Source organism: Haliaeetus albicilla, chromosome 25, assembly GCF_947461875.1.
Source record: "Haliaeetus albicilla chromosome 25, bHalAlb1.1, whole genome shotgun sequence".
NCBI lineage: Eukaryota > Metazoa > Chordata > Aves > Accipitriformes > Accipitridae > Haliaeetus > Haliaeetus albicilla.
Genome location: NC_091507.1, coordinates 10,759,437 through 10,773,990, shown reverse-complemented (window position 1 = coordinate 10,773,990; position 14,554 = coordinate 10,759,437). Strand labels below are relative to the sequence as shown.

The 14,554-nt window shown below is 38.3% G+C and overlaps 1 protein-coding gene across 4 annotated transcripts in view; it reads right to left on the bottom strand.

The window, feature by feature from the left end:
• Window positions 1–14,554, bottom strand: part of OCA2 (OCA2 melanosomal transmembrane protein) — a 219,637-nt gene that overhangs the window by 42,166 nt on the left and 162,917 nt on the right. For all 4 annotated transcript variants that reach the window (XM_069769977.1, XM_069769978.1, XM_069769980.1 and 1 more), the window contains one exon: window positions 3,562–3,655. In XM_069769977.1, the coding sequence (XP_069626078.1) occupies window positions 3,562–3,655 (94 nt within the window). The remainder of the gene's footprint in view (window positions 1–3,561; window positions 3,656–14,554) is intronic.

Sequence of the window (14,554 nt, the reverse complement as noted above, 5' to 3'; positions counted from 1 at the left end):
AAGGCACCACTGGGGATCAGGAGCGCCACTAGTGACTGGCCTCCACCTGGACTTTGTGCTGCTGATCGCAGTGCTGAGAACCTCTGCCTTCTCCACGTCCTCTGTCAGCAGGTCATTTCCCCATTCAGTGGCAGGCTCACATGTCCCCTAGTCTTCCTTTTGCTGCTGATATACCAGTAGAGGCCCCTTTTTGTTGCCCTACAACCATGTATAACAGATTCAAAGGTAAAAGTATTTTCATGGTGATAAAGTACGTTTATTACAGTATTTGTATATTCTAAGGGACATGGGAATCTTTTTATTTCGGTGGAACATAATGAAGTATCAAGAAAAGCTCACAAGGGTCAGAAACATCAAGTTGAATTCATAGCAACTGAGGGATCTTTTCTCACAGGCAATCTTGCTCTTCCCCTTGTGAGCACTGTTCAGACAGAACTGGTTTCTACATGCGTTGACAGGTAATGTGGGAGAAAGGAACAAGACTTGAATGCGTTCTGGGTAAGACACTTGGTGACATTGGCCAGCACACTCACAGCCAGGCATGTATGGTTGTGACCTGGTGTCTCCTCAACCAGTAGTGTACTCTGGACACCACACTGCATTAAGGTGCTTCAACACAGGGAGGGAGGATCTATGCCTTTCTCCCTCCTTTCACAGTATAATCTTTCCCACATAAGTGTCATTCTACTGGGACCTCCTTACAGGCACAGCACTCCCAGCTTATGGGCCTGAGTTCCTTGGGTGGTGAGGATGGGACACCAGGGCTGGCTGTCTTCCCCTTGCATCCAGCCATGTCCAGCAGTCTGGAAGGAGATGAGTGCCCTCAGGTCCTTGGGAAGGTAGAACTCTTGATCCAGGGAAGGAAGCACTTAGATGTGGCCCCAAAGGGGGACCTTCCCCAGGATGCTAGATTTCTGACAGACTATAGCATTCATGGTCATTCAGGCACACAACCCCCAGCACAGGATTTCTTCTGCTGAAGGCACTCCAGATAGAAGCACGTCAAGCTGGTCAGACCACAGCATTTGAGGCAAGTTATCACACCTGGCCACCTCTGGCTCTGGCTAGGCAGCAGAATAGCATTGTACAACACACCAGCTGGGCTGCCACTGCTCCCCTCTTAAAAAAAGAGAAGAGGAACCTCAAATGGCACCAAGTGCCATTGCGCAGACGCACACGGGAATGGTCATGAGCCCATCAGCGCTCTTACAGGACACAGAACCTGGTTCTTACCTTTTCCCTTCTCTCCCTACACAGAGTCATCGTGATGCCTCTTGCCACCAGGCACCCACAGCTTCCAGAGCCTCTCCACCCCTGTTGTGTCAAGGTGTACTCACCAGACCTGCTTAGCAACCCTGCCCAGAGTTCCTCGTCAAACCACCATGTCAAAACATGGTTTGCAAAAAAGCTGCTTCTAGCAAAGGCCTTAAACATAGTTGTGTAATTTTGGCTTAGCATGCAGGTAGGGAGGAAGTGTATGGGAAGTAGCGTACTGTGCTGTATGACCCCAGATGCCACCTGGGACAGACATGTCATGAGTTTCCTGCACAGAAACACTTGAGAAGGACAAAAGCCAGGCAGCAGAGGGCCATCATCTCCTCACACATGGTATCCATGATTTTGCCCTAGTGACTGACAGGGGTTTGCAAGATGAGAGAGTAACAGTCTGCGTCTATACTGGTAGAAGCACCACAGAAGACCCTGAATAGGGATGTGAGACCTAGTGAGTGATTTCGGACAAACAGGGAAGAAATGCAGAAAAATCTCTTTGTGCTTTGAGACAACCTTCATAAATAAAAGTAAACAAGATCAAAATCCTCAAGGGATACATGTAATACCTCTTAATGCCAGGAGAAGCCTCAGAAGATATTGAATTTGGGCACATTCGACTGAAACAAATATTTTTCTAAGACAAATTATGAAGGAGCTCATGATCTACCCACTCAGTGATTGAGAAGAAGACAGAAAAAGTGGTCTTTTATGTTCTTTTTGCTAATTAATATCCATTGCTATCTTCCTGTGACCACTCTGGATTCAGTTCTTACATCTTTGCTTACAACGGCTACAGCCATCCCCAGTAATTATTTCCACTGAGAGCATACGTATAGAAGGTAATTTCAGAACATCTGCATACCATCTTCAATCTTCCCAAAGAATACATTCCAGTGAACACTGCTGAAGAGACTAGTCAGGCTTTACATGCTTATTTCTGCTTAGATACTCAGTCAGTGTCATGGAAGCTTTAAGAACATTTTGTTACAAAATCTACATAGAAGAGACATTGTTAATGCTACATACAAGTTAAATCCCCAGACGACAAGCTGAGCATCTGCAAAACATGAACAGAACAATCCACAAGCCCATTACTGCTGTATCACCATCCTTTTTGTACAAGGGCTTGACTTCCAAGAAGTCTGTTAGCTATCACTGCATACTATATAAGACTGTATTGCAGTCTCAAGGGTCCTGACAGCCAAGACTTTGAATCAATAGGCATTCTGTTTCTAAAAGATGACTATGGGTGAAGAGAAAAACTGTGCTATGAGCAGCACATGCTCATAGCAAGAATTTTAGCAAGAACAGTTCAGACCATCTTTCTTTTTAGTTATCATTGGCTCTGCTCCAGATACTCCCGTGTGACTAATCATATTAAATACAGCAGGTTGAAGGCTTTGAGGTAAACAATATAAAGGAAAGTTGATAGAGCTGAGAATCTAAAATAAACAATGCAAAGAAAAAAGATAAAAAATATCTGTGTGAACTTAACAGTATCCTTCACCCTAAATATGCAGAAAAATAAGCAAGAAATTATGTTTTAGTTAAATCAACTACAATTTAACTTCATGTCTAGTCCTGTATTTGCCAGTTTCCGTTTACCTTTCAACCATAGTGTCAAAAACTGGGGGTGTTTGGAACAATATTAAACTGCTGTATGCATTAAGTACACCTTGGCCCTTAAAAATCTGCTGATGAATGACCTGCAGAGGAACTTTCATTATTAAACAACAGTTATTAATTATTAATTAAACAATTATTAAACAACAACTTCAGCTGTTACTAGCTGCTCATCACACTTTCACTCATAGCTGCTAGGCAGCTGGTCAAAAGGTAATTACTTTTAGATAAATAGGTTTACTCATGGGATCACAGACTAAAGTTCTACTCAGTCTACACTGGGACATCCCGCTTTCCCCTGGCGATGGAACATCCATGAAAATGTACAGATAAGAAACTATGTTAAAGCTGTATTTAACAACAGAGCAATAATTTAGTATCCCTACAGAGCTGAAGATAAGATTGAGGGTGACCAAAGCATGAATTTCTGAGGCTTTGTTTCTCCTGGGGTTCCACTGTGCTCCCGCCACCTTCATGCATTCTATCCACAGTAGGCAAAAATAAAGTGATCTGCCCTCGACCTGCATTTCAGTTGCCAAAACCAAATTAGGAACATAGGTCTTTTTTATAGACCCTTTCTCCAGATTTTCTCCTTGGAGGATCCATTGTTTGTCTAAAGAAAAAAAAAAAAATTACAGATTTAAGGTGAGAAGTTTAAAATTGTACCTGAAAAACTCCATGAAAGAGAAGCCATAACCATGCTGTTCAGCAATTCCTGCACAAACAACGTTTGCAGATGCTCCAATCAATGTTCCATTACCTGCAGTTCAGAAAACAAATACCAGTTTATAGTTGTGCTCTGTTTCTTACTCTTCTTCTGTTTATTCTGTGCTAAAGTCCTAAAATGTATTAGTTAGAAAAGAAAAATCAATTTCTGTTGTATAGGCTTGAAAAGAAACATACAGACAGTATCTCTGCATGCTATAAATAGCTTCATGCTTTGAAAGATAAGCCTGGTATTATTCTCTGATTCTACATAAGCCAGAAAAATAGAGAAGGAACATAACACCAATCTAGTAGTTGTCAAAATGACACCAGAGACTTGCATTCAGATAAAATTGCTGATTTTTGGTTTTATATACAAGAAGGTGCTATCAAATGAGCTGAAAAATGAAGGATGAGATAGTTTGAGGATGCTAAGAAAAATGGGTGGTTTTTCTCCTTACACAAACTTGACATTGACAAATTAGGGGTTTTTTTATAGAGAGGGTAACTAACTGCTAAGAGATATGTATTTTTTTAACATAGAAATTTAAAACAGAAATTTAACAGAAATTTAAAACAAAGTAAGTGGGACAATGGAGGGGAATGGATCTGTCACATCTCTCTGCTAAGGCAAAAGGATCACCACAGATACAAAAGTTTGCTTACCAAACCGTAATGTTCTTTAATACATAAAGGAACATGACTTTATTCAGTGAACTTCACTAAATTACATTATATAAGTCCCCTTAGGAGAGGAACACACCAAAGGAAAATAATATGCCATGCTTATAAAGTGCATCTATCCTCTTGGAAGAACTACTTCCTTCTCCTAAGCCTTTTCCAGTAACTAATTTATTCCTGTGTTTTCTCTAAACTTTCAACAATCTGGCAATGTAGAGAAGTCAGGTATTCAGAGCTCAGAAAGACTGACCCATTTTCTATAGCTTTCCCATGAGTCATTTCTCAGACTTAAGAAATGCTGTATACTTGACTTCCACAAAGCAGATGTCTTCAGCAAATGTTTCTGATCTAAAGCACGACTCAGGAAGTGACAGTGACTCCTACATTCTGTTCCTTAACTGAAATTTTGAACAAAAGAGGTAACAATCTGGGAGAAAAATTTTTTATACTATGGCAAGTCATCTTTTTTGCCATACCTCACTACATTAACAATCCATCATTCTAAGCACAAGTCTTCCTTTGCTCCCATTGGCATATAGTAAGTCCTCTCAATTTGGCCCTGTTAAACATTACTGCTCAGTGGAGACTCTTCTGGTCTGACTTTGAAAGAAACAGATCAGAAGACAATTAATGCTCCAGTTAATTGTTTTGACTTAGTCAATGTTTCAGGTCCCCCAGAGATCAGTTTACCAAAGAGTAGGTCAGAATAAAGGCAGAAGGATTATTCCCCTAAGTATTCACACACAGTACCCATATGGCCTTCTGTACCTGAAAGTGCAGACAAAATGAGCAGACTTCTAAAAATAGTCTTAAAAAATAATAGAACACTCTTAAATTCAAATAAAATGAAGTGACAGAGATCAGAAGTAAGGAAAAGGTGAGAAAAGATGGGATATGGAAGGAACATTGAAGGAAGGAAGATCTTCCTCTTCTAATAAGAAAAAGTGTAGGAGAAAGAGCTTGATGGTGGTAATTTTGATCTCAGTTTGGATTCAAAGCCATACCAGTGTCAGTGGATACTGAGACACAGGTTTTTGACTGGTCATTCTAGGGACAGAGCAACAACTTTGAGAAACAACAAAACCCCAAAAAGTCACTCAGGACTTTTTGGTTTTGAAGTTGATTTCATGAAAGCCAAAGCTTTCCAAGAAAAAGCCCTTGTGTGGCCAAGATTTTTCCAATTAAGTCCAAAGAGAAAGCATGATTCTTATTTACTCCAGGATGGTCAATTTTTATCAACACAAAATAGGCAGAAAACTGAAATTTTCATCCTAGAGTAGAGATCTGAACATGGCTTATCGGTTGTCTCAGGTGAGTGGCCTAAGCAACACCTATTAAGAACAGGAGACTTGTTTTGTTTTCTCAGCAGCAGCCTCAAACAGCTCTTGAGCTGATCCCACTATGGAACAAGAAAGAAGCTGCAATCTTGCAGACAACGTGAGATGAGAAAAGCATTCTCCTTCACTACCTGCAATCCCAAATGGACATTTTATTTCATATATTTAATTGTCCCTTTTTTTAATTCCTTTTTTTTCCTGCTCTCCCAGGAGCTATGCTAGGTGAGCTGCTTGCTACTTGCTCTGTTTTTAAGGCTTTGACATTCCAAAGCAGCTGCAGCTGGGTGCAGTGGTCCTCTCTAGGAGGAGCTCTGCTGATGTTAGTGGAATTGCACATCAATAGAGGGGTATATCCCTATGGATCATAAAAGCATCGTGGACCATTCTCGTGAGACACCAAGGGCTATTTGTGACATAGGCTTCTTACCACACACAGTGAATCACACACCCCTCCACACATGTTTCAGGTGTGGAGAGAAAAGTTGACTAACCTTACTAGAGGACTAGAAACCTTTAAAAAATAGTGTCTAGTACTGGTCATTAGGAACTGCACAGCTCATTTCCCTTGCCCTCTCTTTCCCTCAAAGCATATTTTAGTTACTTTAATGCATGTTTATAGATATGAAACTGAACTTGGAACATCAGTGTTCCTGGTAGGCTCTGGCATAAGAAAGCCAAGACACAAAGCGTGTGGCTTAATGCAAAAACAGAACAAATGAATACAGCTGATGTTATTAGAGCAGTCAGGCAGGAATACTTAAGGAATTTTCAATTCCAAAACTAATCAGTAGTCTACAGTCTCCAAACATTTCATAAGACGTTTCTGCTCTATGTGTAGCACAATCAGACACCACCATCAGAATAATATTACTGTAGACAAGGAATATAGTTCTGGCTTCAAATTAAAGAAACAGGACTGAAATAGCACTTGTCCCATGGCTGTGACTAGATACAGTCAAGATCTCCAAACTGCACGCACTCTCCTATACTGTATGTGGGCTATAGTAATGCCTTCACATAATAAAGTATTATGGAAAGTGTTTCTGCTTCAGCAGTGAATTGATTTCCCCAAGTAGATTTCACTTGAGAAGAAATTGTCACCTTAAATGTTATCTGAAAGTAGCAGTATTTCTTTTTCATTTGTTCGGAGCCCATGTGCAGTTTAATTAGGTACTGGCTCAGCAGGCTTCAAAGAACTATGCTGAAATTAACAACAGAGGCAAACTTTTGTTTCTTCTCCCAGGAACATCTGTCTCTACGGCAGACATTTAACTCGGTAGTGAAACAGCAACACTGTGACCTCTGAATCACGGAAAACCCAAGGCTAGGTTAATGTACATGGAAATCTACATATGTTAAATTCATTCCAGTTGATGCAAATGAAGAATAAGCATTTTCTAGGACTTCACCCAATCTTGACTTCATCTTCACATCATCTTCAATCTTAAGAATAATTAAGATGAAAAAGCATAGCAAAGACTCTTACTTGCTTGTTTGTATGTTCAAAATGTAATAACACATGGGTGAACTTTATCAAAGAATAACACTGTAATAACCAATCTGTTTTGATGACTGCTATTGTAATTGGGTTTGATGACTTCTACTGTAACTCATCCTTTATCACAAGGCAGATGGTTATTAAGAAACCATATTCATTACAATGAATTAAATATTATATTTCTAATATCAATAGTATGTGATATGTATGAGGTAAGCCATACATTTTATCCTGCATATCTATTCTGCCTTTTATTCTTGCTAGACTACATACATTATTGTCAATACTAACTATGCTTAATAATTCATAAGCATGTAATCAAGAAAGACCTTTTTCTTAATGCAAAAAAAAAAATTATCATCCTGAAGTGTGATCATAGAAAGATACAGACATGTCACTTAAAGAGCTGCTGCTGCTTAGGCTACAGAGAAGAAAATGACAGAGGAATTCTCATGGATTATATTGATTTTTCCATGGACCTGCCCCAGCTTTACACAATCATTACAGAAGCACCGTAGAAGGTCTTCTACTATTTCTGTCCAGAAAAGGTGACATAAAAGTATCTTTCTGATATTTCTCAAGGCAAATTAATTTGAATATCTTTAGGGAATGTGAAATCAAATCCAAGTGTAAGAAAGTATTCAACAGTTTTAGTTAAGAATAAATCTATCAAGAAAGGTCCAAAACCAAAACCCACACATTAAAACGTGCCTTTGCATCTCCAGATAACTTAAGAGGTACAAGCAGAAAGATGTTGACAAGGTTTGGTAAACCTGATTTGATACCTGCAGTATCCACCAGCTTTCTGCTTCCATTTGTAGCTACTTCTTCTCAACCCAGTGTCCAGCTATTACCCTCTGCTCCTTCAGAGACTGCCAAATTCAAACCCAGAACCTGCACACCACATGTAATGCACCTCCCTTGTGCCCAGACAGCCTTTCCCTCAGTAAACAGTTTGCCCAGGTGACTATAATCTGCAATGCAGTGAAAATCAATGCTGGGAGAACTGATTAAGCTTACTAAAGGAAAGGGCTGGGAAATCGGGATAGAATTATAACAAGAAAAGGGAGAGAGTGTGCATCAATAACATGTTTCCTCTCACTTTAAGCCTCATTCTCAGCTATTGATTTTTACTTGTCAGCAGCACATTATTATATCTAAATACCATTAGTTCTCAGGAGTCCCTTTGGTATTGCCCCCTCAAGAGCAAGCCTGCCTCTCGGGTTTACTGCATTAATATGTATGCCTAGAGAATCACCTCAAAGTGCCCGGCAGGATTAGTGTGTATTACTCAAAGCACTGACAAATCAAAGGGAAGGGTTTATCACTAATAAACCCATTTGGCCTAGCATAAGCAGCCTTCATAAGCAGTAACTTTCTCAGATATAAAGGAGATAGTACCTTGTGAAACAGCAAGCTTCAAAGTGGATTGCTTACAGAAAAGTCTTGCTTTGTTGTGAGCATTACAAACCACTTTCCCTCCACATGCTCTGATGGTGGATAACAAGCTTCAACTGGGCTTAACCGATAGACTTTCTCTTTCCTGTATCTCTGGCTAGCTAATGCAGAAGCAAAAAAACTGTCCAGTTTTCATGTCAACACAAGCCCTGAAAACAGCTTTTCCCTGGCCTTGGCCAAACATCTGTGACAGGCCCAGTTTTACCCAGGCACAGCTGTTGGCACTGCTTTGTCCTGGACAAGTTTTCTCACTCTGAAACCAGGAGTTTCCTACGCAGTCATGAATAATTTTAGGGTGAGGATTCTCAGCCCTGCTTTTTGCTGTAATGGAACCATCCCATCACAGTGTCAAAGCAAAACTTATTGAAAGAAGCCAGCTTCTTGCTTCCCAGCCATTTTCAAAAGAAAACTCCGTGCAGTCTCCCATATGCTTTGCATCACTAAATAATGGTAGACTGACATGTGCGGCTTCCTTTCCATAGCATATTCCATTTCTCTACTTAAAGCACAAACAGAGCAAATGTAACAAATGTGGCTGCAGAAGTGAACACTGAACAGTTATGGTTTTGATTAGGTTTACAGGAGACAGCCTTCTTAGCTTTCAGAAATTTTCTGTTTCACACAAAACTAATCCAGATTTGCCCCATTAAACAAAGCGATTTATATTAATCTGTTAAAAGTCTACAAGTCTTAAATATCTTTTTATATTTTTTATGTGTAAAAATTAACAAGCCCTGGACAATCAAACTTTGCAGTCAATAAAGAGCTACAGAATCAAGGCCAATTAAACCATTAATGATGCCTAAAATAATAAGGAATCTCAATTCCTAGGCAGTAAGCATGAGAAGGTATGCATGAACTCATTCAACATTGTTATATGTTATAGACTGCAGTCTTATGATATCAAAATTTTTTAATTTTACTGATTTGGAAACATTTTGAATGGGATGTTTCTGCACGAATGCATACACATGGACTTTATAGGAAAAATTTAAAAAAATTAAAAAAGAAAACAACATGAATCAAAGCTTTGAGTTAACTTATCCCAAAAGTTCACTGAACTGCATTCAATCCAACACTTTTAATCTGGGGAACTTCACCATTTTTTATCACCACTACTATACCACCATCAGGATAGTTACTGTAAGTATTGCACTATTCAATGCTTATTGCTTCCTTTTTGCTATGAGAGGAAAAGGTGAAATTTAAATTTGTCACTTTTCTACCAGAAGTGTGAAATAAATAAGGCAGGTTGCTGAACATCTTGCACTTGTTACTTTAATGACATGAAGAAATCCATAAGCTTCTTTCAAATCCAGACATCTGTAAAAGAGACATAAAACCTGAGATGATCACTAAAGTCACCTCTCTCCTTAAAGTCAACTTACCCACTACAAGGGTAAAATAAACTAGTATAACGAGGGATAGTGTCAGCAGTGTACTCTGACACGCCATTCCATAATGCCCTGAAACACTTATTCAGGTAGGTTCCATTTAAAGCTTTTAATGCTGCACATAAGCCCCAGTTTGCACATTTTTTTATCTCTGATTTTTAGATTCAGAGGCTAAAACTATGTCAGCTCAATTTTGCAGCTTCTCCACACGTGGCACTATTAGCAACCAAATATTAAAAAATAGTTCCAAGTATAGACACCTGGCATAAAAGTACATTATTCAACTTTATCATAACTTACTTTGAAGCTGAGCAGAACAAGAAAAAACTAAAAAAAAAAAAAAAAAGGTGTCCCTCCATTAAGTTATTTTAGAATATCCAGCTGCTTTAAATTCAGATTCTGACTTTAATCAAACTGTCTTTCAATTGGAGCCTACCTGTTATGTTTTGATATGGTTCAAGTGCCTTGTTTAAAACAGTTTCACAACTCCTGCTAGTGCCCCTCTTTGGTTTAGGTGTGCTAACCGCAACTGTGCTAGAGATATTTATTATTATATGTATAAATTATATCTAGGGCATGATTATAGCTTTCTTCAGTGTCATACAGAGTGTCTGATTCATCAATATAAATCAATATGCATATTCCAGACTGAGGTTTTTTATCCTCCTCTCTGCTGCTCAAGGTAGAGAAAAGGGGGTATTGTCTGGAAAGTGTCTGCAGGGGAAGGAAAGTAGATAGTCCAGTATTATCTTCTGCACTTAAGCATTTTGAAGCTTGCTATCACTTCCCCATCTTGTTCTGTCTGACAGTCCAAGTGCTACCCTCTAACTGAATATACCTCTGGCTGACAGCTATGCAGACTCTGCATTCTCATATTGCAGCAACTCACCAATACAACATAATGAGTTTGTATAGTTTATATAATTCTGAAAACAGAAGCGGCCAAGGCTTCTAGAAAGAACATTCTGTAATTTACGATAAACAAATGCAGAAAGCAAGTAAATAAAATTAAACAAAACTCTGCATATACTTTGTAGGAGTCTCCAATGTCATCTCTGATCATGAGCCTATCTCTAATTTGCAGAACTTTATAGCATGCAGTTATTTTACACAGATTGAAGACCATTAATACAAGCATTTCAAATTCATCAGTAATGCAAGCATTGTAATCAAGTGATCTTGATGTTTGGTATAACTTATTTTTCTAAATCAATGTAAAATAGAATAGAAATCTATATATTACACATAGCTGTCTTCCTTTCCATTTTAAAAATCTAAGGTTTACCATCCAACTATAAATGCTCAACAGTACAGCTGAAACAGCATCCTGTACTGCATATACTTCATATTTCACCCTTAATAACATACATACATATATGCATGTCTGCCACAGTAACTCTTTTCAAGATTAGAAAAATGTCCTTGCTAAGAAAAATCAGCTAGGTTCAATGTAGTTTGGGGTTTTTCATATTAACTCAGTGTCTTAAAACCAGGCAGGCCTCTGATATTGTCTTAATACAGACAAAGGTATGTCTGTCAAATGTACACGTTCAGTTTTAAATGGTTTTATATTTTACATTCACATCTTTCTTCTGTATATCTTCCATAACACAGAAGATTATCTTTGGTGATCTTAAAGATTAGAGAATCTCCTCTAGCTGCAGGGACTCTAGTAATGAGCCTGGCTCTCACACCAAGGACTTTACAGCGCTGCTGGGCTTTAAGAACTTCATACTGAAAAAGCATGAAGATGGCCCAGAGTTTGAATGTCATGAAAGAGCTAAGGAAAATAGCAGCTGGATTTTTATAGAAGGTTACAGATTCTGGCTGTTCCAGAAAAGAGCAAGAGGACATTTGGGGCATTCAAATATCAATAAAGAAAAAAGATTCTTTGTGCTTATATCCAATGATGCTGATCTTCATGCTAAAACAAAACCTGAAACTTTCAGTAACACCTGAATGAGTTCTTCATTAAGAACAAGCACGTAGTACTGCCATTTAATGGACAGCAATCACAGTTTAAGTCCTTGTTACTCATTTCCATCCTTGCAAACATCATAGAAACGACACAAAGTATACTCAGAGAGTGAGTTAGATATTAGCGTAACACATATGAAATACCTGCTGTATTTTGATTCTAGATCTGTACAATTTAGAAGCATAATACTGCTAAAGACTGCGCTGAGGTCTTTAAAGAAAAATTGTGAGACATTTCCTAAATTTCATTATTTGTTTTGCCTGCCTTTCAAAGTCAAGAGCAGCAATGTCCTTTTCCTTTTGAAAGATCTCAAGTCACTCTCATTCCTTACAATACCTCCCTTTGATTTTTATTATGAGTTTTATATCTGTCAACAAAATACTTATCTAAATCAGGGTTGTCTCACCCACAAGACATAAAACTAAGCCCCAGGATTTCTCATCATTAAAAGACTCCTTTAGAAACAATAGGATCTTTCAATATCAGCATCCTGGTTAAAATCAAGCTCAGGCAGGTATATTCTCTCCACTAAAACATTTCCCCACAGTTTCAATTACTCGTTGTATATAACAATTAAGTTCAAAACCAAAGCTGAATAGTGCTTCTCTTAAATAACTGCTATACTTTTACATCATACATTCAGTTCTTGACAGGCTTTTTTTTGAATCTCTCAAATTGAGAAGTGTTATGCAAATTTGATCTATTGTAACTATAAAACAATTTCAAAGGATCCACAGTTGTGCTTTTTTCATAATATTAATTACTATATATTATAATATATTTCATGGTTTTTGAAGGCTATCACTTTTCCCTCATATTGGTTGGTTTAGGAATATAAACAATATTTCCAGGTTATTATCTTCAGTATGTCTGAAGCTTTTAAACCAGTTTAGGATTTTATTGAGCAGAATCAGCAGGAGTAATACATGAGTGATACTCCACTGTGCAAGGCCCCATCTACATCAGGGACCTAAGGAGGGGTGCCAAGAGACAGAACAGCTATAGCTCTGGACCACTGAGAGAAATCCCATTGTTTAGCTACACTGTGATTGCACTCCTTTAATAGCTGTAATTAGCACAATGTCCTGTGGATAATGGATTTTATTCACGCCTGGCTTTTGAGCCTGTAAGGTTAGAAGAAAAGTGCCAGCAGCCCCCTCCTCCTACTTCCTTTCTTGAAGTAAAGCCTACAACCAAGATTGTGTGGCCAGAATAACACAGCTGCATGCATCCTAGAGACTGTCTCTTTCTGCAGAATTGTGACAATGATGATTTTCAGGTGTTGTCCTCCAGGAAAATATACAGAGAAGAAAAATAGTGCAAAACTATACATTGTTGTAAATATCCCCTTGACCCACAGCAATAGTCACTGCAGCAGAGAAATACTTTTTGCACTTTTCTATGCTAGTAACTGAGAACTCATAAGGTAAGGACTTTCAAATATGAATTCAATCTTTTTTTTCCTCTTCTTTTTTTTCCTTCTTTTTTCAGAAACATACTTTTTATAAATCATGAAAAAAGAGATAAAAACACAAATAAACTCCAGCTCTTTAAATGTCAAATGTACAAAACCCCTTCAAATAATATCTTTGCTATAACCTCTTCAGCTCAGTAAAGATTCTAGTTTTACACAATTAAACTGCCTTAACAGGTGGATTTCTGACTGTGCATTTATTCAAATTGAGTTGAATCCATATCTCATGTTATTTTAAAACTCATGAGCCAATAGAAGCAGTGCAATTAAAGCTCCTCTTGTTCTGAAATTGCTGTAGCTAGCAAACTTCATTTGTCCTCCAAAATTTCAGGGCAGTATTCCCTAGACACTATTGGAATGTCTACATACAACTCAGTGTCAACAGGTACCATAATTCCATCATGTACTAGAATAGGAAGCATTAATGAATAAAATTTTATTCAATGTCCTCTTGTGCAAAACAAATATGGATGCAGATTCGTCAGAATACCACAGAAAACAAGTGAAGTTACTTTCTTGTTTGTTTCCTTTAGTTCCTTTTAAATTTCCTGTTTTCTTTCTCTTCAAAACATAAGGTCAAACATGGTCAAAACATAATTGAAATACTGGGGGATAGTACATAAAAAAACCCACGAGAAACATGATTTTTCCAGCTATTTAGTCAGCCTGACCATTAATGCCCAGACAGATGTGAACTAATAGGGTCATTCAGCATTCAGAAGAATTGACAAATGAAAAGGCCCAAAAGCCCAAATTCATTTGACCTGTCCTTGGGCACCCCTCTCAGCTACTGAAGTTCTGTACGTGAGGGGCTCCGATGTGCTCTGCAAAGACTGTCTGGCAATTTCAGTGGATAAATAAATATCTGCCTCCCAGATGTGCTGGTCTCCCCGTCACCAAACAGGGAGCCTGGGACAGCCAGACACCTAATTTACAACTTAATTTAAGTTCTTAAAGACAGCTGGGACAAATATAAACTTATATTTCCAGAACCAGATCCCCTGAAAAATAACCATATTTATTTCTTAACCATGTAAGATTGACCTGACCTCAGCATGAAAACTTCTGCCAGAAAAGAACTGGCAAACTCTGAGGAAGACCCAGATTTCAAAATTGTGACCATGTCACCAGGAA